Source organism: Mus musculus, chromosome 16 (assembly GCF_000001635.26).
Source record: "Mus musculus strain C57BL/6J chromosome 16, GRCm38.p6 C57BL/6J".
Lineage (NCBI taxonomy): Eukaryota > Metazoa > Chordata > Mammalia > Rodentia > Muridae > Mus > Mus musculus.
The window spans coordinates 36,645,717-36,669,950 of record NC_000082.6 but is presented as its reverse complement, the minus strand read 5'-3'; the positions used below and the strand labels follow the sequence as shown (position 1 = coordinate 36,669,950).

Here is a 24,234-nt window from a genome sequence, read left to right as displayed (position 1 = left end):
TTAAATCTTTCTCAGGTACTGTCCCTGATTTATTCTTTGAACAATTTAAACAGAGCCAAGATGCTGCAAGCCCGGCCACTTGGGCAGATGGTAGGTTACACAGCCTAAATCTCTTTAAGTATTTCTCCTTTTCAAGTAGTTGCCCAGGGTTGTCTTGCCCACTCAGCAGCATTCTCCTTTCCTCAGAGAAGAGAACTGGGGCCTTATGACAGGCCAGGAGTTAATGAGAACTGCCACCCTGCCTGCCCCATGGAGTTGCCTGCAGGAGGCTTGTTCTCAGGGTTGTCTCCTTTTGTCATAGGAATGACCCATAATGGCTCTTTAGCAGACTACTTACTTCTGGGGTTTTTTGAAGGCAGTGACCCTTAAGCTAAATTCTGCTTTGTGTGACTTAACATCCCCTAACCAAATCTACCACTAACATCCTTTCTAACATCCATTCTAACTTCCAGTCTCTTCTATACTTCTAGAACCATACAAAGTGGATCAAAAATTGAAAGCTTTAAGGTAAAGAAACTGGAGCAGAACAGAAACAAAACTGAAACTGCTAAGTCTTAAAGCTGTGGGTGGGGGAATAGCTATTGTAAATTTAATCCAGAAGGCTATGAAAATGTTAGAAGTGAACTATCTATACTATTTTAATGAAGCTTAAAACATATCACTGTTAGCTTGAATAAAGCAGCAATAGCTTGTTTTCTTAAAATTAATAATGGGAAAACTGTCATCTCAACTTTGATAATTTCATCTAGATTTGACCTATTTTTAAAAAGATATGAAGATGGTGAAATACATTTCAAATAGATTAAGGAACCATATTATTATTTATTTATCTATAATTGTATATATGTTAAGTCTATGTATATACACATACACACACACACACACACACACACACACACACGCATAATTGAAGTTATTCTACCTACATTGACAGTAATCCCCACAAGAACCATAAACTACCTAGCAAAATTCCCAATGTCAGGCACGAGAAACCCATTACTAGTTGCTCAAAGCAGTCTAAGAAACCCCCCAAACAATACAGGTTGTTGCTCTTGCTCTGGGTTTCCTCTCAGAGGTTACAGATAAAGTCCCTATTGCTGAAAACAAGCTCTTCAGGCACAAGAGTTGGAAGAACCTAACTGGGTCTGACCTGAGAGCCTGCTTTCTGAGGACTAGTGTTCATGGTAACAGGGATGCTGTGCATGCTTCCAAGGAGGAAAGCAGTTAATACCCTTACTGAGCTGTAATGCCTAAGAGTCACAACAATGACCACATAGCCAACTGACCAACTGACCTAGTTAAGGATCTACTTCCTAGAGTTCTCAGTAGAGGAATCTCTAATGGCTGAGAAACACTTAAAGAAATGTTCAATATCCTTAACCATCAGGTAACTGCTACTCAGAACAACTTAGAGATTCCAACTTTACACCTGTCCAGATGGCTAAGATCAATAACACAAGTAACAACTTATGCTGGCAAGGATGTGGAGCAAGGGGACCTCCTCTCCGTTGCTAGTGGGAGTGCAAACTTGTACAGCCACTATGGAAATCAATATGGTGGTTTCTCAGAAAATTGGGAATCAATCTACTTCAAGACCCAGCTCTACCATCCTTGGGCGTATACCTCATATACCTCGAAGATGCTCCAACTATGTTCATAGTGGCTTTATTCCTAATATCCACAAACTGCAAATAGCCTAGATGTCCCTCAACTGAAGAATGGACAAAGAAAAGTGGTACATTTACAAAATGGAGTATTACTCAGCTGTTAGCAAAAAATGATATTATAAAATTTGCAGATAAATGAATGGAACTAGAAAAAAAATTCCTGAGCGAGGCAAGACCCAGAAAGACAAACACGGTATATAGTTACTTGTAAGTGTATATTAGCTGTTAAGTAAAGGATATTCACACTATGAGCCATAGACCCAGAGAGGCTAAGTGACAAGGAGGGCTCTGGGGCATACACGGGTTTCCCTAGGAAGAGGAAATAGAATAGATGTTGCTGGTGGACTGGCTGTAGGTAGGCATGGGAACAGGAGGGATTGGGTGGAGGAGGGAGAGTACAGTGAGAGATGACATGGGAACAGAGGGGCATTTAGGTGGCCATATGGAAACCTAGTGCAGCGAAGAATTCCCAGAACTTATGAGGGTGACCTGAGCAAGGATTCTCAGGAATGGAGGATACGGAACCTGAACCAGCCATCTTCTGTAACCAGGCAAAATTTCCAATGGTGAGACTGGGACACCAACAGAGTCACAGAGCTGTCTATAAACAAACTGCCCTGCCTGCAAGATGTGCTGGGGGCAGGGGGGGGGGCAGTGAAGGCTCAGAGCCTGTGAAAGTGGCCAACCAATGACTGGTCTAACTTGAGGCCCAAGCTAGGAGAGGGATCCCATGCCTGGATGGCTGGAAGCTGGAAGCTGGAAGCCGGAAGCTAGATAGCGGCAGAGCCCTAGGATAGAGCCAAACATGACTGACAACAACAAAACAAGTCAACGAAATGATTCCTAATGATTATCGGCTATACTCATAGATTGGTGCCAAGTCCAATCACTGTGAGACATTTCCTCCAGCAGCTGATGGGAGTAGATGCAGAGGCCCACCCCCAAACGTTAGGCAAGAGCTTGGGGAACCCCTTAGAAGAGGGCGATTTTAGAAGCTAGAGGAGTCAAGGATACCAGGAGGACATAGCCCACAGCATCTACTAAACAGGGCTCATGGGGGCTCACAGAGACGTGAAGCAGCAATTCTGGAGCCTGTCTGGGTCTGTGCTAGGTGCTCTACATAAATGCTGTGCTTGTTTAGCTGGGGGTTTTTGTGGGACTCCATAGAGTGGAAGTGCACTTGTCTCTGACTCTTGTCTACTCACGGTACTTTTCCCCTTCTACTGGGTTGTCTTGTCTAGCCTCGAGATGAGGATTTGTGCCTGGTCTTATTGTGTTTTGGTATGCTATGTTCGGTTTAAATCTTGAGATTAAAAAAAACCAAAAAACAAGAAACCAATGCAGTGCCTTGAGTTCGGGCAGGATGTTCAAAAGAAACTAAGACGCCCAAGACAAGCAATGTTGTGAAATCAATAGGTGTACAGGAAAAGGGGGGAAAAAGGCAGAAACCACATATGATGGTTTCCTCGTCTGAATGAAAAGAGATGGCGTTTCGATACTGCCGGTGTTCTGGTGTTCTCCCTTATGTCTGCTGGAGGACACTGCAGGGATGTTATAGACTTCTCCTCAGCAGGGTGGAGCAGCTCTGATGGAGGGGCTCCAGCACTGCCTTGTAGAAGCCTCTTTATTGCTGTACGAGTCACTTTTAGCAAGTCAATTTCCGCATACCTAAACCCCTTATCTGATATAGTTGTCTGAAGGCAACAGTCACCTAAGCACTTCTCAGCCCTATAAGGCTTCCCATTTCGCCAGGTTATGTCTAAGGACTATGGTAGCTCTATCAAGTGGACAAAGTTGGTCAGTTGATTTCACAACATTGCTTGTCTTGGGCTTCTTGGTTTCTTTTGAACATCTTGTTGGAACTCAAGGCACTGAATGTTTTGATTTGTTTTGTTTTTACAGTTGAATTTTTAAAAATTGGTTATTTTCTTTATTTACATTTCAAATGTTATCCCCTGTCCCACCCCCCCTCCCCAAAGAAACTCCCTATCCCATCCCCCTCCCCCTGCTTCTATGCGGGTGTTCCTCCACCTACCCACCCACTCCTGCCTGCCCCCTGAATTGTTTAAAAAACAAACAAAACCCTCAAGACTGAAACCGAACTCGAATAATCTACAAAGCAAAGAAAGGGTTAAAGATATCTTCCTCAAGTCTAAGAAAAGAGGAACAACCCTTAAGAAAAAGTCAACCACCAGGGTACACAGTCATTGCTGAGGAAGAAAGAGGAGCAAGCAGACGCGTAAGAGTGGCTCCTGTAGGCAGCACGGACTTGAACAACCAGACTCCTGTAGACGTGTTCCAGAACTTACGGAAGCACCCACGATGGACCCCAGATGGTAAGTGGTCGCTTCTACTATTTGCAGTATGACTTGTGAATTATGACCTCAGCGGGAGGCTGAGACTGGAGACCACACTCTCATTTCTGTCCTTCGAGCCAGCCGCCCTAGACAGCTCTCGTGTGCAATGTGTCTATTTAATGACCCAAAGTGAGAGCGCAGAAGGGAAGGTGCTATTTATGTGAAAATGGTAACTGGCTCCCACATCAGGAAGCTCTCTCTCTCTCTCTCTCTCTCTCTCTCTCCCTCTCTCCCTCTCTCCCTCTCTCCCTCTCTCCCTCTCTCCCTCTCTCCCTCCCTCCCTTCCTTTCTTCCTTTCCCTTTTTTTTCCTACAATGACTTTTTTTTTCCTTCATGGGGGTAAGACTTATCTGAGGTACCAAAAGAAAGCAGCTGATAGTTTCCCCCCCCAAAGGTGATTGATTTGTGTTTCAGATATTAAATATCTACAGTCGTTGATTTTTAAGTCTGGATTGGGTTTTTAAATATCTGTATAAGTATGAGAAAAGAGAGGTGGCACTTTTTTTTTAAAGTTTGATATAAAAGTGAAGAAGTCAAATAGAGAAGGCAAAAGAAGAAAGGTCAAAGAAAATGCAGAGAAAAGGCACAGACAGCTCTTTCAATGCACAAGTTCCACATCCATGGACTCAGCGGGCCACCTGTGAGCAACTTCCCATTTAAGATAGAAATGCAGCTCGCCTATAGCTGTGCCTATACTGAACAGGCACAGGGCTCTTGTTGTTATTCATTTACATTGTATATGTAATTATGTATGCATTGTATGTAATCTAGGGATAATTTAAAGTACATGCAAATTATGACCTCACTTTATACTGGGAACGTGAGTACCCAAGATTTTGGAATTTGTTCAGATTCTGAGGGGTGACTGTATTCAAGAAAACAACAGCAACAATAACAACAAACTAAGACACAAATAGGCAATGGGAGTAACTCAGTTACCCAGTGTCTGTGGGATGCCTGGCATGTTGTGCACTTCGCTAATATTATTTCATTAATGTCACACTTCACAGTGGTATCCGGACAGGCAGTATCATTGTATTAATTAATAGCTGAGCAAGGCTCCCAGGCTCCTGAGGATGGAAGTGAAATCCTTTTTGTCCTCTTTGCTGTGGCAGGTTCTCAGGGCACAGGATTCCTAGAAGCAGCTATGCCTGCCCTTCTTTTGCTTGGGCGGCTGGAGGCATGGTCGGTTCGAGGCACAGTTGTTTTTCTGCCCTTTGTTATTTATTCCTGCACTTTGGGATTCTCTCTTCTACCCAGTGCCAACTGGTTTCAGAAGCCCCTTTGTTGCTTTTATTTCAAAAGTTTACAGATTAATTTCCAAGTTAAAACAATTTCTTTCCTCTCGAGCATAATTTTAAATTTTCATATAAATAAATGTATATGAAAAAGTGTCATACCTTAGAGTTTCCACGGAGCTGTAGAAGCCATAGTGCTGAATTGTGCTGGCGCTGCTTTGGGTCACAGGCCGCTGTCTAGATGGTGCTTGTTTAAGATATTCTTTGTTTTGATGCCCCAAGCCAGTAACAAGCAATAAATAGCAACAAACAATGTTGAATCTTAGAGATAAAAGTGATGCAAATCATAACAGTAAATTATCATTTTTTAAAAAATGAAAATGTTAATAAATGTTCTTGTTTCAAAAGCAAGCAAGTAGCCGGGCGTGGTGGTGTATGCCTTTAATCCTAACACTTGGGAGGCAGAGGCAGGTGGATTTCTGAGTTCGAGGCCAGCCTGATTTACAAAGTGAGTTCCAAGACAGCCGGGCCTATACAGAGAAACCCTGTCTCGGAAAAAAACAAAAAGACAACAAAAACAAACAAACAAACAAACAAAAAAACCCAACCAACCAACCAAACAAACAAACAAAAGCAAACAAGAATTTCCGATGCTACTAAGGAGAGGGGAATATACGCCTATATTGTCCCTTGATGGTTATGCACCCCTTCTGATCAAAAAAATCTGCTGAAATACATAGCTTTCCTCAAGGATATATGCTGTCTAACAAGACCGGTTTATCTTTTACTACACAATGATAGATGTTAGTAAAGGTTTAATGACATGGATATTTTTCTTGCTATTTTTTTTAATAATGTGGGAAATCTTAGAAACACTTGTTTAAAAATAGATGACTGGTTATCTATGAAACACCCGTAATGGAATATTATGAAATCGTTTTAAAAAGGGAAACTCGGCTAAAGAACAGTCTCTAATGTGCTTAGCTTATGGAAAAAGTGGGAGGCATGGTGCTATCCCTTTTGTAGACAGGATGTGCACGTGCACAAAATTCACCAAATGTGTAAGGGCTTTTACTTTTCACTGTATGCTCTCAGCCTTGAACCATTTCTGTAGGGAGAAAATTAAAAGAAAAGAAAGAAACCAGCAACTACACTTGACTTTCCTGTGTCTGCTTGTGATCGCTCTGATTCTGTAGGAGCCCTCTGCCAAGGACTTCAGCCTTTTGTCTTGTTTTGAATTATGCTTTTTTGGTTTTGGTGGTTGTTGTATATTTGAATACCATACCCCACATTGACACATCTTCTAGGTGTGGGCCTTAAACAAGCTGCTGAGCTAGTTTAATCTTTAGTCTCCTGCCTGTCAAATGTGGCTGACAGTGAGGTCATATGTGGTTGTGAGGTTTGAATGGGATAATTTATATTAAGTGCTTAGAATTTTGCTCTAGTAAGAACTTAGTAATTACTATTATTAGTCATTTTATTATTACCATTTTGTGGTTAAGAAACAGAGGAGAAATTACTTATTAAAAATTAAATAACTATATAATGATATTCTTAGGACTAGAATTCAGGAAGTTTAATGTGTCCTGTGTCCTGTCTTCCCTCCCTGATATGTTCACTGGCCTTGGTAGAGGGATCCCAGGCTACGAACCTAAAGGGCTGGCCTGAAACAAGCTGTGCCCAAGGAGAAGAGCAGCCTCCATTGAGTGGCTGGTTCCCGTGGGAAGCTAAACACTGGGGGAAAAAATGGTGCAAAAAAAGAAGACTGAGGGAAAAGTCGGGCTCAGGGAGAAAGCATGAGCAAAGGGTTAATGGAAGACAGGAAATGGCTCCGAGACCAGTTATGGTGACATCAGAGAGGAAAAGATTGCCTGAGCACTAGAATCCAGGGTGATTGCTTGTTTTTAGTTTTGCTGTGATTTGGGTTTGTTGTTGTTGCTGTTGTTGTGGGCTTTTGTTTTTCTTTCTTCCTTCCTTCCTTCCTTCCTTCCTTCCTTCCTTCCTTCCTTCCTTTCTTTTTTTTTTTTTTTTGAGATAAGGTCTCTCTACATAGCCCTTGCTGTCCTGGAACTGACTGTGTAGACCAGGGTGGCCATGAACTCACAGAGATCTGTCTGCGTCTGCCTCCTGAGTTCTGGGATTAAAAGCTTGTGCCACCTTGCTGAGATTTGTTTTGTTTTGCTTTTTAACCTGTGTGGAGACTGGAGATGGGAGAATACTTAAGTGTGGGGTGTCATCTTTCATAATGAAAGACATTGGAACTGGAATGAGTTTGGAGCAAATGGAGAGAGGGAACAAGTGGTGAGTTCATTTGCTCGCGGGGGACTTAAGCAGTTAGACGGAGATGCCTGAGGAGATAGAACACAAGCCAGTGCCAAGCCCAAGAAAGGCTTGGTGCATGGCGGACATTGAGAGTCCTCAGAATCTGGTAGTCAAAATTCTCCTGTTCGTGAGTTCTCAGGGAACAGTAGATTGAGGAGTCCAGGATGGAACCTGGAAAATCTCAGCGGGGCCAAGGATGAGGAAGAACAGTCTAGAATGAACAGGAAAGACTGGCTGGAGAGTTGGAGTAAACCAGGACAAAAGTGTTATCCTAGAAACCAAGTGTAAGAAAACAAGGACGTGTTCATGGAGGGACAAAGCATACTGACCAAAACTCTGCATTGAGATATATGCCCATGATAAATAACGGGAAAGATGATTAAATGATTGTGCTAAGGGCCCTTCTCCCACCTCTCACATCATTATCTCAGAATAGGACCATATTTAGAGACAGGACTTTTTACAAAGATAAGATAAATATGGGATCACTAGAGGGTGTCTTAATCTAAGCTTGTAAATGAGATGAGGAAATTTGGGTGGAGAAACATTTGTAGAGGAAGAAGAAAAACAAATATTTATGTGGTAAGGAAAGCGGTTGGGAGCAGAGTCCTCCCTGACAGTTCTCTAAAGGTGCCAACACAGTTGATAACCTTCATCTGGTACATTTGGCTTCTAGAAAAGAAAGAAAGGAAAAAAATTAAAAACCACCTGTATGGTTTCTTCATTTGGTGTCTGGTCCTCGGTTTCCACAGCCCTGGTCAGCAAATGCCTGTGAGAGTGGCGAGTGAGAGAAACCGAGCAAGAACATCTGAGAGACTCGAGAGAAACTGAGAAGAGATGAGGTCATCTAAGAGAACAAAAATGTTTCACAAGGGAGAAGGTAGTCACGGTGTCCAATTCTCCAGAAAGGTGTGATGGCCAAAACTATCCGGAGACTCTCGGTGGCCTTTTTGACACTCTCAGGTGAACAGAGGGAACTGGCCTCAGAACGCCAAGAACGGGGAGGCAGCCCAGAGGGATGGACGCCTTCTTAAGAAAGTTTGATGCAAAAATAACACCTGACACCTCCATCAACTCCCTTCTGCCTTTTAAAATGACACAGAGTTGGGAGCTGGAGAGATGGCTCAGCAGTTAAGAGCACAGACTTGCAGATGACCTTTCCAGACCCATGCCAGGCAGCTTCCAAACATCTGTAACTCCAGCTCCCGAGGGATCTAATAGTCTGGTCTCTGAGTGCTCAGGCACGCATAGCCACACACAAATAAAGATGATCTAACATAAATCTTCATGGAAATGACAATAAGTCGTCAGCTGGACCCGGAAGGGCCCTCTCCCCACATTTACCAGCTAAGCAAAGAGAGAAGTCGATATTTCTTTTTCAACCAAAACTTGTTTGAAAAGGATTTCAGAAACAAACAAACAAACATTGTGAAGCTACCATTTCACATGGTGGATTTTGTACCAACATAGAGTCCAATTTGCATTGTGGAGTTTAGAGAAACTTGCTTATCCAAGATTTCTTGAAGAAGGATTTGGATGGGTCAAACATAACTAGAATCGTAGGGAGCATTCATTCTTTATATCAATAAGCAGACAAAAAAAAAAAAAACCCATAGTATAACTCAGTAGAAATGGAAAACAGAAATATATGTGTTTGCTTGAAAATTTTTGAATCCAGAAGAATCCACAATCAGGTATAATAATAGCCTAGGCATTTTGGTTTTTCGAGATAGGGTTTCTCTGTATAGCCCTGGCTGTCCTGGAACTCACTTTGTAGACAAGGATGGCCTCGGACTCAGAAATCTGCCTGCCTCTGCCTCCCAAGTGCTGGGATTAAAGGCGTGCACCACCACCACCCGGCCTAGCCTAGGCTTTTAACCCCAGCACTTATAAGGCAGAGGCAGGGGTATCTCTGAGTGACTGGACACTCAGCTGTACATTGGTGAGTTCTAGGCCAACTAGAGCTACACAGAGAAACCATTTCAACTTAACTCCAAAATATGGGATGGAGAGGCAACCAAGAGGTTAAAAGTCTAGATTCTGTTCGTAGCAACTGAGTTCGTTCCCAGTCCCTACTACAGGGAGTGTATAACTACCTGTAACTCCAGCTCCAGAGAATGTAACACCCTTTTCTAGACTCCTTAAAAGTGTTTGCACACACCTGGTGACAGACAGATACACTCAAACATATAAATAAAATAAAATAAATCTTTTAAAAGGGAAGAGTCTGCACTATATTATTAGATTCAAAGCTACCAGATTTAATGAGAGAAGAGATCTAATAAGAAATAAAAATGACTCAACATTTAGTTTATCTGAGCTAGTTAGTAAACGACAGCTTGGAAATGGTAAAATTGGGGAAAGCTAAAACACTTAACCAACCAGAAAGTAAACCTAGTTTGCCACCCCTATCTTATAGTGATTTTTAACCAACTAAACAAGTATTCATGGAGAATTTGAGACTGTGAGAATTTGAAAGCACCAGAAGGAATACAGACGAAATGGATGTTGTGCTATTTTATACTGTGGTTTGGAATAGAAACGATGCTCATAAAATAGTCAAGGAAACCCAATGTGGTCAATTACTCAGTAGGCAATCTCTCTCTCTCTCTCTTCTTCCGTGTGGTATGTGTGTGTGTGTGTGTGTGTGTGTGTGTGTGTGTGTGTGTGTGTGTGTATGTGTGTGTGTGTGTATGTGTGTGATGTGTGTTTTTATGTGTGTGTGTGTGTGTGTGTGTGTGTGTATGTGTGTGTGTGTGTGTGTGTGTGTGTGTGGTGTGTGGTGTGTGTGTGTGTGGTGTGTATGTGTGTGTATGTGTGTGTGTATGTGTGTGTGTGTGTGTGATGTGTGTGTGTGTGTGATGTGTATGTGTGTGTGTGTGTGTGTGTTTAGACAGGGGACCCCATTATAAGATCCTCCTACCTCTACCTCTCAAGGGCTGGACTCCAGGCCTGACCCACAATGCCTCTCTCTACTGTGCCTCGATCATTTTAAAAAAGTAAATACAAATAAAAAGTTCATCTTCCCAGATATTAAATGACAGCAATCAAACATTATGAACACATTTTCGTTTGTTAGACAGAACAGAAAAACAAATAATCCAACGAGAAACAGGCAAAACATGTAACAGGAGATTTCTCCAAAAAAAGAGTATAAATGATAAATTACCACATTAAGGGTGATCAGCATCATTAAATATTGTTGAGATCAAAGTGAACAATTACCATATCCCTGAAGAGTATTTAAAAATTAATAATGTTCCCACCAGTGCTGGTAGGCTGCAGAGAAACAAGATCATTCTCTTTTGGGAAGTGTGGAAATGGTACAGACCCTCTGGAAAAATCTTTTGTGGTTTCTTACAAAGATAATCATATTCTTATCATGTAACTGTATGATTCCAATAGTTACCATTTATCTCAGAGAAATAACCCATGTTTACATGAAACTAGTACATAAATATTCATACCTGCTTTATTTATAATAGTCAGATTCCAGAAAAAGAGAAATGACTTTTAGTGTGAGTAGTAAAACAAGCTCTGGCACACCATGGAGTACTGCTCAACAATAGAGAGAGATGACCTATCTGTTCACACAAAAACTCCAGTGAATTGCTAAGGAATTACCCTACCTGAAATGCCAGCCCCCAAAAGTTACAAGTTGCTTCTTCCACTTACCTGCTATTGTAACAGAGACAGGGACCAGACTGGTGGTTGCCATGGGTATGATGAGGTAGAAGGTAGAAGTGAGGGACTCCTGGAACAGTTATCAAAAATCAGCACAGGGTACCTCTGGGAATACCATCAGTCTATAGTGTGTGTGTGTGTGTGTGTGTGTGTGTGTGTGTGTGTGTGTGTACATGGACATGAATGCAGGGGCCCAAGGAGGCCAGAAGATAGAATTGGATCGCCTGAGAGTTACGGGCAGTTATAAGCCTCCTGACATTACCGCTGAGAACCTAACTCAGATCCCCTGAAGAACGATCCCACCTTAACCACTGCTTCATCTCTTCAGCTCCATGCTCTGCATAATGGCAATGGCACATATCACATGGGCCTACAGAGGTGATAGAATTTTGTAGAGCGTCACACAGAGAAAGGTGAGAGCATGAAACACTGGTGAAATTGGATTCGAGTTTGCCGATTGTTCATTGCTGAGTTCCTGGCTTTGGCATTCTAAAACAGTTATGCAAGACACTACCATTGGAGGAAACTGGTAGAAGAGTGTTCAAGGTTCCCCTGTATATTTTTTTCTAGCTTCCTTTGAATCTACAATTATTTGAAAGTTTTAAAAATGGGTTCTAAAAAAATAATTTTTAAAAACTGAAAATGCTCATCTTCACTAAGTATTGAACACATGACAATCCAGCCCCTTCCCAAGTAATTTCCATTTATTGAATTATCAATTTGTGGAGTTTGCAAGAGTCTGAAAGCAAATGAGCACACATTAGCAGTGCTCTCCTGTGCCTCTGGTTGTGAAACTCTAAATGATTATCTTCCTCATGGACAGGAGAGACATGTGTCAACATGTATTCAAGTTCTCCAGTGCTCAGTCACAACAGAGGGTATCTGTCTGGTCACTGCCTGCTTCTCTTGTTCATAATAGCTTTAAAAAAATTCATTAAGCCTGTAGTAGTTTGAATAAGAATGGTCCTCATAACCTTATATATTCAAATCCTTTGTCACAAGGGAATGGAACTGTTTGAAAGGATTAGAAAACTTAGAAGATGTAGCTAGTGTGTCACTGAGGGTGGGATTAGAGGTTCCAGAAGCCCATGCCTGGCCCAGCTCCTCTCACTCCACTTGCAGATCAGGATATAGTTCTTAGCTACTGTTCCAGCACTACATCTGCCTGCCACCATGCTCCCTGCCATGATGCTAGTCCACTAAACCTCTGATACTGTAAGCCAGCCCCAATTAAGTCCTTTCTTTTATAAGAGTTGCTTTGATCATGGTGTCTCTGCACAGTAATAGAACAGTGGCTAAGACACAGACCTATAATTCCAGGCACTTTGGTCCACATTGAAGACATTAAAGATGAGCAAATATGTTTCTTTCTTCAAAAAACTCATTGGTAGTAAATAGATCAAACCACTGAGGAGGCCAGGAGATACTGGTCCTCTAGAAGAGCAGCAAAAGTTTTTAACAATGGATCCATTTCCCCAGCACTGAGCTTTATCATTTCTGATGAGTTCCAGGAAATGGAATCTTACCTAGAATATAAGACAGGTGACCTCCTAATTATAGCCACGAGGGCAAGCCAAATGCAGATGAAGATGCTGAGCCAAACCACAAAGCCACCTAACTTCATTTTATGTAAGGTAGAATGCCTAAAACACTGCTATAAAATCCTGTCCTGGGATTGGTAGCCCTGTAAGTAGCTTCAAGAACTGCTCGTGAAAATCTGCTCTTAAACCTTTTGGACCATAGATATTTACATGCACTTCTAAGTTTCTTTGAACCTAAGGCTTGGTGCATGCTGAGTAATCAATCACTCTGCTGCCAGGCTAACATGAGATAAGATCCTGCTAAGTTGCCCAGGCCTCAAACTCACAAGTAATCCAGACAAGTATCTGATATTACACCTGCAGGAACTGTGCTCAGCTCTCTATTTCAAGGCTGTGATGACTTTTTTTTTCTTATTCCTTTCCTTTCCTTTCCTTTCCTTTCCTTTCCTTTCCTTTCCTTTCCTTTCCTTTCCTTTCCTTTCCTTTCCTTTCCTTTCCCTTCCTTTCCCTTCCCCTCCTCTCCCTCTCCCTCTCCTCTCTCTCTCCTCCCCTCCCCTTCCTTCCCCTTCCCTTTTCCTTCCTTTTCTGTTCTTTTCTTTTCTTTTTTTTGCATTAGTTTCTACGAATGACTAATGACTAAATTCACAGTCGTACTTTAATTCTAAAAGATCCATGAATGACCATTTTATTTACTATAGAAATGCTTATATATCTTGCTATAATCTTCTTACCTCCGTGGGGGCACAGATTTTTGCACAGAAACGAATATCACATCATTATTTAACATAATGAAAACTAAGAGTCAGCCTAAATGGTTAAAGGTGTTTAATAGTCAATGGATGGGTCAGTGAACTAATCATGAAATTGAAAGTAACATTTTAATAACAGAATGTGACACAAGACCATGTGATTTTAAAGAAAACAGTACACAGCCAGAAGCAGCAAGCATGGCTCCCTCTAGATTGTACGGTTAGGAAAAACAGGTTCTTTGGTAGCAATTGCCAAATCTACAGCAAATTTACGTCATCCTGCAAACTCAGTGCAATGAAGTATAAAGCAGTCTTGTGGTTAGACCAGAGAGTTGGCTCATCAATTAAGAGCACCACGTACTTCTCTTCCACAGTACTTGGATTTGATTTCTAGCGCCCAAGGGTGGCTCCCAACCACATAGAACTGCAGCTCTAAAAGATTAGATACCCTTTTCTGACCTCCTCAGTCACTAGGCACACATGGTACACAGACATCCATGTGAGCAAAACACCCATACATATAAAGTAAAGTGAAAATTTAAGTGTGAAGTACTCTTGTGGTGAAGTTGAGCTTCTAAACAGGACTGGCTGTCAGAGATTCTAAGATGCTGGAAGTGCATGGTTTGAGTGTATGGTTTCTGTCTAGCCTATGGGGTACAAATGGTGAAAACTAATGGTTCCTGCCAGTCATTAGTCTCCACACTGTTGTTCTGCGTGTAAGGACAAAGCAGTATAAACTGGTCTTGCATGACAAAGAGCCAGAAAGTAAAATTTGTAAACATTTGATGAAATGCCCTGGTTTTGTGTAATGGTTCAGGGTCTGGAAGGTCTTGGTTTGGCCACTGTTCTACCAGTTTTACCTTGACCTCTTGACCTCTGTTAGGGCAACATGGACTCACAGGAGATTGAGGCAAATGTTAGTAGAAAGGTTTAGGAAGATACTACAGTGGAGGCAGGATGTGGTGAGCCAGAGGCAGCAAGGGGGAGGCTGGGACTATGTTTTATTAATTTACCCAGTGATGTTGGAGAGGTGAAGATGGATCAGATAGGGATCCTGTGTAGACGCTACTGCCACTATAGGGAGGGCAAATCACCAGAGCAGACATCTCTTACTCTCTGTTAAGACAATCTACCTATATGTCTACTTAGAAGTGTGTGTGTATACAAGTGTGCATGTATGTCTGTGTGTATGTGCATATAAGTCTTGGCTTGTGTGTGTGTGTTGGGGAGGGGTACTTTTAGCAGCACAAAAGACCGTGGTTCTGTGTAGAGATTTGAACCCAGGGCTCAGGAAATGGCTTAATGGGTAAACTTCCTATTGTGTAAGCACGAGGACCTTCACTTGATCTCCAATGGCCTTGTAAAGCCACGTGGTACATGCCGGAAATCCTGGAGCTGGGAAGCCAAGGACAGGTAGATCTTAGGGGTTCTGTGGCCATCAGTCTAGCAGAATCTGTGACTTCCAGGGTCAGTAAGAGACGCTGTCTCAAAAATGTCTGTGGAAAACAATGGAGGAAGACGCCAAAGATTGACCTCTGGTTCCCATGTGCACTCTCATACACGTGCGCACAAGCACAAGTGCTCACGTACTCACATACTCACACCACAGAGACAATGGTGCAAAACATGCCCTGGTGACCAAGCAATAAAGGCAGGAGCTGAGAGGGAGCCTTGAATAAGAACAAAAGTACAGAGGAAGTAGGGAAATTAAAGGTTGTAAACTAAAAGTGGTCCCCCCAGTCATTGAAATAGCAGAGTAAAGCTAACTAACTAACTAAGTAATAAAACAAAAGCTTCATCAAGATTAATTGCTTACATATACATACATATACACATACACACACATACATACACACATACACACACATACATACATACATACATACATACATATATATACCTATAGGTATATATGCATATACATATATATACATATATACATGTATATGCGTATACATATATATACCTATAGGTATATATACATACATCCAGAGAATCTGCATAAACCCAGGTCCTGTTTTCCTCTGAAGAATTACAGTGCCTATTAGCAGGAGGCCACATTCCCCATGGAAAATTCAGCTAGTCAACAGAGGCTGCCCACCTTCAATGGAAGCCTGGCTCCTCCTCCATTTTGGCTGCCTTCACTTGAGAATATGACCTTGCTCAGGCTTTTCAGACCTGAGTCTAAGAACCCTCACGTTGAGAGCAGGAATGACCACTTACCAGGGCAAAGAAGGCAGGAAGCCTGTCAGAGACAGCCCTGTGAAATGCAAGTGAGGATCCTGTGAGCCCACCTCCTCAGGGAAGCCAGGTCCTTCTCATCTGAGATCTCTGCCCTAGAAGGAGGGAAGGGGGGAAGAAAGCGTCTCTCAGGAAGAAGGGAACTAGATTGAGAAATCAATGAATGGAGATTTCAGAAAGCAGAGATCAGAGAAGTGAGCTTGCTCATCCACTGGCTGATCACTGCTTCTGTTTCCAGGATTCTCTGCCTTCAACGGTCATGACTGTCAGGGAAAAGAAAAGTCAGAAAAGGAGGAGTGGGGTGGGGTGGCCAAACTCAGACTCTTAAATGCTTACACATGTATTTGTACATGAGCTCATACCATGGTCCCTTTATTTATTTGGCTATTTTGGAGGGTCTTATTAAGTTCTAGGGGGCCTCAGGAAAGATATTTCCTCAGATTAAAGGAACTTTGCATAGGTCGTTAATATCACAGAGCTCTAGCTTCTTTGTCTGTTAGAAAGTTGAATGGAGCCGGGCGTGGTGGCGCACGCCTTTAATCCCAGCACTCGGGAGGCAGAGGCAGGCGGATTTCTGAGTTCGAGGCCAGCCTGGTCTACAGAGTGAGTTCCAGGACAGCCAGGGCTACACAGAGAAACCCTGTCTCAAAAAAAAAACAAAAAACAAAAACAAAAACAAAAAAAAAAGAAGAAAGTTGAATGGTTCCAGACTTTGTGAGGATAAGGAGTAAGAGGAAGAAGATCAAAGTGGAGTGGAGTGGGATGGAGCATGGAGTTTCTGTGATGGGCAGGGTCCATGCTGAGAATTTCCTATAGCTGTCATTCCAATCCTGACAGGGGCCAAATGGGTTAGAGCTTTTCCAACAATGGAAAAGAATGAGAAACTGGTTCAGCCGCTAGCTCAAGGTCGCACAGATAGTAACCAGAATAGAAAGATAGAATCACTTGAGAAGTGCCAAGTCATACAGCATTCAGGAAATTAATATTAATAATAATAATAATAATAAATGGCATGGTGCATCCATCTGTCTCTCTGACAACAGTCATAAAATAGAATAGATTCAATTCTATACCCTACTGAAGGGTACACAGGCTGTGTCATCCTTGGAACTCAGTTTCCTCATATGTCAAACATTTTACATACATTGTAAAGATTAAATGAAGGACTGAAGGCATACAATAACAGCAAGGAGCCTACTTCATTTGTTGGCAGATCCTGACTTAGTAGATACACTGAGCCACAGGCTGGACCTACAACTAGGTATCAAGTAGAATGAATGCCAAGGGGAGAGAAATATGGCCCTACCCTAAGGTGTAAATAATTGTTATTTACCTGATATAATTATCATCTCCAAGGCTTACTGCCTCAGTCGGCTAAGCTAGGCCTAGTCCTGGAAGCTTCTAGCCTCTGTATAATCTTATCTATAATCTTATCTATGTTTTCAGCCTCTAAGACTTACTGATGAATAAACTCACCCATTCCTAGTTCTTTCCCCTCTCCGGCTAAATGATTCGGCTCAGTTCTTCTGGCTCAAACTCCTCTCCAAGCTGACTGATGCAATCTGGCTTCTCTCAATTTCTGACTGAATTGCTCTGCTTAGCCTCATACTAACTTTGGCAATCTGTTCTAATCTTCTGGCTCCTTCTCATTCTCTGGTACGTTCTATCTTTACCTGTGTCTAGCTTGTTCTCTCTCTGCAACAAATGTCCCATTAAAGTTGCCTCTTTTGTCTGTGTGCTGCTCTCTCATAAGTAGCTTCCCTTTTCTGTCTCTTCTCATGAGAGCTGGGCATATCATATTTTGTCAAATCCTTCTCTGATTCATCACTTTGTCTACCACTCAATTAGACATCACTTCTAAACATGGGTGCTTCTTCCTTCAAACTAACTTTACCTTCATTGTTTGGGATCAAAGGTGTGTGCTAAGGGTGTGTCTGTATTCCAGCCAGAGGAAAGAAAGGTGTGTGTTAAAGTTGAGCCACGCCACAACTAGAAACAGATTTTTTCAGTAAACAATACAGTATCAGGGTTCAAGGGGCAGTGTGATCAAATATCCTGCAACACTAAGGCTCTCAAGCCAAGAAAATTGAACACAATGAGAAGCCATTGTGGGGATGAATAAACACTGTTTTCTGTTTGTGAGGAAGACACAGGCATCCTGAAAAGAGTATTTTGAGGCATGTAGAGATTTGTCATTGTGAAGGCAAGGGAAGGAGCCCCAGGCACCAGGAACAGCTTATGTGGTATTCATGGAAGCAAAAAGTCTTCAGAGAGCCTGGAGGTCAGAAAAGAGTAGCTGTGGGCTATAACTAGCAGGTAATTTGTATAGAAGAGTGATAAAAATCGAAAAGTAAAACTGGATTTAGATTGTGAACAGCATTGCTCAGAAGTGTGACCTAGCTTTTAAAAGAAAGGGTCTTTTAAGTAAGGAAGTTTCATAGCCAAGAGACGGAGATGTCATAGTCCACACCAGGTGAGACAAGAACTCCAAAACTGGCCACTAATGAACCAGAAGTGGTTGATGAGTAAGAAAGGCAAGGGAAAGTGACATAAACCCAAGCTCACACAGGAGTCACTGCATGAAAATGACCCGCACACGTCTGCCTGACCACCGCCATCCCAGGGGGCCAAAAACAAAAACAAGAGGACACTTCTTTTTAAAAATAACCTCTTTTGTTTGTATTGTATGCAAATAGGCCAGACACAGTGAAAGCCACTTAGAAGCAGTATTTATCTCCAGGACAAGACACACAAAGGTCACGGTTGGTTTAGAAATGTCCTTCAAAATCTCAGCTTTTCCCATTACAAGAGCACCACCCGGTGTAAGGCTTGTTTCTGATTGTTTTCAGTCTAAAGAGAGCTTAAAGGGAAGCCCTCTTCAGAAGTGAGGCTCAGGATGAGTGACTGTGGATTTCATCAAGATCTCTTCTAAGTAGCATCATCCAATGGAATCTTCTAAGAAGATAGAAGAGTGTGAAGGGAGTAGAAAGGAGCTGCAAAAGTTTTCATGAATTAATTAACTAACTAACTAATAACTAACTAATTAATTAAAAACCACCTCAGTGGTCCTGCACCACTAACTTGAAAACTAAATCCAGGTGTGTGAATGCACATACAAAGGGTTCACCAATGTCCCGCTCATTGCTTCTGGCTTTAAAGATGTCATGCAGAAGTGAGCTTTAGGATCTTCAGAGGTCCTTCTCCCACCCCTGTGGTGAAATAGAAGCTTAAAAAAATAGCTTTAAAAAATTTAGTCATTTATATAGTCTGTGTTCTATGTGCCCCGACCTATTTTATTTTACTTTACCATTCACATCTTATTTAGACCCCTGCCCAGATATTTTTGCATAAGGTACTTTCAAAAATCCTGGCTTCCTCAAATTTGAAATATACTGTCATTTCAAAAAATGTGTTACTTTTGTTATGCATGTTCTGCCCTCCTCTGTAAAGAAAAAACATGGACCGATGTCTTCCAGCAACTTTGACATTTAGAATATTACCTCATTCTGCGTTTTCTAAAAGAGGGTCTGAGGGAAATGGCAATTTCTCAGAATGGATAAGCCAAGAGGGCACTCGGTATGCAGAGCCTGAGTTTTCTTAGTCCCCAGGCATGTTCACAATCACCTGGTCAGACACCTGACCTTGCTGGATGGGGACAGGTTTCCTGCTTCAGCTCCAGGTCCCAAGAGGGCAGGGACTATTCTTCTCCAGCTCTCCTTGGGCCCAAGGCCAGATATCTCAAATGGTGTAATGACATCTTTGATGTCATGTATTGTTGGAAGACAGAAAACATTTCAGGAATACAAAGGAATAAAGAGAAATCAGGCCTGTGTGTGCCTCTGTGTGTCTCTAGAGTCTGCAGTTAACCCAAGGTCCTGAGTAGCTCCTTCCACGACATGTCTGGATGCCCAGTAAGGCAGGCAAGATAGGAAAAGTCCCTTGAATGTCTTCTTAGAATACCCTGGTTGGTCTCCAGTGTCCCTGGGGTGACTGGTGATCTCCCCATTACTCCCCACATGGTCCTTCTCAACCTTATCCTTGCTTCCCTGACCTATGGTCTGTCTTGTTTCCTATGAACCAGTGGGGTGCTTTACACACGCTTCCCAGGAGCCCCCATTCTATTCTGCTGTGTCTTCACCAGGCTGCAATCCTCCCTCCCTCAGACCCTGGATGTTGGGATCTCAGGCCTCATCTGCTGCAGCTATAGTCACTAGCCCGAGGTCCACCAGGCCAACCCTTCTCATATTCTCTGCTGCCTATAGCATTAATGTAACTACATCTCTGCAGACGCTCCAGCTCAGCCGCACCCTGCCTGGAGTATACACACCCCCACAGCAATTTTTATCTACTCAACCATGAGCTCCAGGTTTTAATATAAGTCCCCTCAGTAAAGTGAACGATGTCTTCAGTTCACCTAATTGTAGGCTGCTGTTAAAGTTTATAGGTTTTGAAGCTATCGTGTGTGGGGAAGAAAACAGAGTCTTTGCACTCAATTGAAAACTCCCTGCAAATACCCTAGGTGGCTTGCCTTTTCTGATTTCTCCCTTGAGAACATCCAGGTGAAGTATGTCCCTGGGTCTGGGTGGTAGGTATTAGGTTCAGAAACTGTTAGAATGCATCTGACAGACAATAGACATTGGTTTCCTAGACCGAATGATTAATGAGTGTAAATTTGCATCACAAGAAAGTGAATAAAGGACAGCTAAGGAAACAGAGAAGCCAGCATGGGGCTAGTGGGGCAGATCGGGAGGTGGTGGGGTGGGGAGTGCAGAAATCTGTTTGGAGCTTATGAAAAAGAGGGTCCCTTCCTATGTCAGTGACTTACTTGTACAACAAAAATAAAGGCTGAAAAAAAATACCGGGAAAGAAAAACGGAAACCTCAAATGCTTTTAACTATATAAGATGTGCTCATGGGATAGACAAAGAAAGCATCCTCTCTCAAAGAGAAATCTACCACATTTCTAATAGTGTACCTCTAGAGAGAGAAAGAAAGAGAGAGAGAGATGGAGAGGGAGAGGGGAGGGAGAAAGAGAGGGAGGGGGCAGGGAGAGAGCGAGGGAGAGGGAGAAAGATAGATACTTGGAACTTTTACTTTTCTTAAATGTATCTGACCCACAGAAAATGGTGGGTTTTTTTTTTCTTTCACTTACTTAAGGAATTGACATAGGTTTATGGTTCTGCACCAGAAATATGCATAAATTATCGAGAGCAGCTATAAATACAACATTGGAGATTTTTCTCAGAGAGGCTGTATGCATGGCATTTTGATGCCCTGAGTGGACCATGGGGAAGTGAGCCTTCGAATGCTAATTCACTTTCCCACCAGTGCAGGAGCTAAAATGTCACATTATTGATTTAGTCGCTTTGCCAGGAATCAGTATGTGTGGTTAGTGTGTGTGTGTCTTTAAATTAATAGCTTTTATTTTTAGAACAGTTTAGATTCTTTTTTTTCCTTAATTGAGCAGATAGTACAGAGAATTCCCACCTCGCTGTATCTACCAAGCACCCAGCTTCCTCTACTATTACCATCTTCAGTGGGTAGTATAGTTGTTAGGACCAATCAACAGGTGTTAAGACATTAGTATTGACCAAGCTCATGATTTAGAAGACTAAGTTTCTTTCTTATGCGTTACATGGGTTTATCAAATGTGTACTGCCATGACCGCCATTACCCTATCATACATGATGGTATGCACCATCTGTTTATTCCCCCACCTTTGTATCTTACGGTCTCCATGTGTTTTCTTTTTCATGATATCATGCTATTGGAACTGTATAGTATGTAGGCTGTTCAGATTGGCTTCTCTACTCAAGTTGCAAACATTTAAGTTTTCTCCATGTATTTCATATCCTGGTGGCTTCTTTCCTTTTATCATTAATCATTACATCATTGCATGGATGTATAAGTTGTCCGTGCACTTATTGAAGAGTATCTTTTTTTTTTCCATGTTGACAACTTGAATGTCTTCTTTGAAGAAGTCTACTTAAGCATTTTTTTTTAAATTTTAAGACTTATTTTTATTTTTAATTATATGCATGTAACTGTGTGTGCACTCATGTACATGTGAGTGCAGACACCAACAGAGGACAGAGTCTCCTGAAGCTGGAGCTATGGACAGTTGTGAACTGCCTGACACCAGTGCTGGAAATCAGACTTGGGTGCTTTTGTGCCCAGCTTTTAAGCAATTATAAACAAATTTGGCATTACTATTTGTGAGTAGGTGTTTGTGTGGGTGTTTTTCACTCCACTGAATCAATGCTTTCTGAAGTGTGGTTGCCATTCATACATTGGAAATATTGCGGTTTTTAAGAACTTGTAAATGGTCTTCCCTGGCATTTCTATCATTTGTTTTTCCAAAGTAAATGAGTGGATGCTGCTGTTTCTCCATATGGTCATCAGCATTTGATAGTCTCTGGTATTAATCTTGTCATCATTTTGACTGGCAGCTCTGTGGTGGCATGGCACTGGTCTTCTTTGCACAAATTATTTGTTTCCTGTACCCTTTCTTCAGCCAGGTACATAATCAGATCTTTTGCCAGTTTTCACCGTGGGATATTTGTTTCCTTGTCATTATATTTTTAAAATATTTTAAAATTTTATTCATGTGCATAAGTGCTCTATTAGCATGTATGCCTGCACAACACATCCCAGATGGTTGTGAGCCACCAGATGGGAATCGAACTCAAGACCTCTGGAAGAGCAAACAGTGCTCTTAACCACTGCACCATCTCTCCAACCCATTGTCATTGTATCTTAAGCATTCTTTGCATATTTTAGATCAGAGCCTCTTCATCATATTAGGTCTTTTGCAACTATTTTCCTCCCAGTCTGTGGTTTATATTTTTCCCTCTTAGTAGCGTGTGTGTATGCCTTAAGGAGGAAGGCTTCTGCATGTACAGTTTTACAGTAACAATAAAAGGAAAATTCACTGTGAATGTTTTGTGTGTTGTCCCAGAGTATAGGAGGGAAGTGTGGACTCATCAGAGGTTCATTAAAAGGGCCGAGTTATGTCCTAGGGATGGTGACAGCTATCCTGACTTATTAGAACTCGTGTTGCAGAGTTGAGAGCTAGAAAGATGCTCACCTCTAGACTGCACTAATTCTTAATTAGGAGAAATGGCTGCTCCTCCAGAGGACCAAGATTTGATGATTTCCAGCACCTTAGTGGCTCACAACCATCTTTTAAAACTCCAGTCCCAGGGGATTCTACACTGTCTTCTGGCTTCTGCAGGCACTGAACACATGGTTCTCAGATACACATTCATGGAAAACACTCAACATACATAGAAAAATAAATAAATAATTCATTTTTAAAAAAGAACAGTTCAGGAATTCTGTTCACAAACACATTTCATTGACCTTGCATGGGTGAATGTGTCTAAACTCTGTTTAGGAACATATACGTACACATGAAACCTTTACTTCCCTTATGCAGTGTGTGAGTGTGCGTATGTGTGTGTATGTGGGGTAGGTTTGTGAGTGTGTGTGCAGGGGTGTAAGGGTGTACTGGGGGTACTGGGATTGAACCCAATGTTTTGCAGATTCTGGGCAAATATTTCATCAGCACGCTACACTCTCAACTTTATTTTCACTTTTTGCTTTGAGATGGTCTCAATGTGTCACCCATGATGGTCTCGAACTCCTTCTGTAGTCCAGGCAGGCCTTGAACTTGCTATCTTCCTGCCTCCAAAGTATAGGAAGCCCAGTTCCTATGTTTCTTTTAACTCAGTGTAATCCTACTACTGAACCAGCATTCTGCCCTGTCTTAGTTAGGGTTTTACTGCTGTGAACAGGCACCATGACCAAGGCAACTCTTACAAAGACAACATTTAATTGGGGCTAACTTAAAGGTTCAGAGATTCAGTCCATTATCATCAAGTCAGGAGCATGGTAGCATCCAGGCAGGCATAGTGCAGGAGGAGTTGAGAGTTCTACATTTTGTTCTGAAGGCAAACAGGAGAAGACTGACTTCCAGGCAGGTAGGACAAGGGTATCCAAGCCCAGATCCATAGCGACACACCTATTCCAACAAAGCTGTACCTCTTAATAGTGCCACTCCCTGGGCTAAGGATATATAGACCATCACATGCCCCTGGGGCAGCAGATTCCATTCTGCTGGTCATACAAGAGATTCCTTCCCATGCTTCAAGATCCAAGAGGTTTATCTGGTGTCTGATAAAAGATCTTGCATTTGTGCTGGTTGCTATGGGGATAAGAGAACCTGCGCTACTTCAGGAATATCTGTTGAGACTGCAATCTGAGCTGAAGCTAGTGCCTCTCTAGGTGTGAGTCATCCAGCCCTTAGGAAATCACTACCATGGGAACATGAAGGGAAGGGTGCTTGGGTGTCCACTGCCCCTTCAACCCACACGTCTCCTTTGTCTTCTCTTTCTCTTGCAGTTCAAAGGGAAGAAATATTCTAGGGTTGCAGGG

The 24,234-nt window shown here is 42.1% G+C and overlaps 1 protein-coding gene across 2 annotated transcripts in view; it reads left to right on the top strand.

The window, feature by feature from the left end:
• The first annotated feature begins 3,792 nt into the window (after positions 1-3,792).
• The window catches only part of Cd86 (CD86 antigen), a 97,203-nt gene continuing 76,761 nt past the window's right edge, over positions 3,793-24,234 (top strand). The window contains exon 1 of one of the 2 annotated variants that reach the window (XR_003951744.1): positions 3,793-4,003. Coding sequence is in view for 1 of the 2 variants with exons in the window: in NM_019388.3 (NP_062261.3) it covers positions 3,990-4,003 (14 nt within the window). In the remaining variant the exon portion in view is untranslated. The remainder of the gene's footprint in view (positions 4,004-24,234) is intronic. The other variant, NM_019388.3, reaches the window with a different exon arrangement.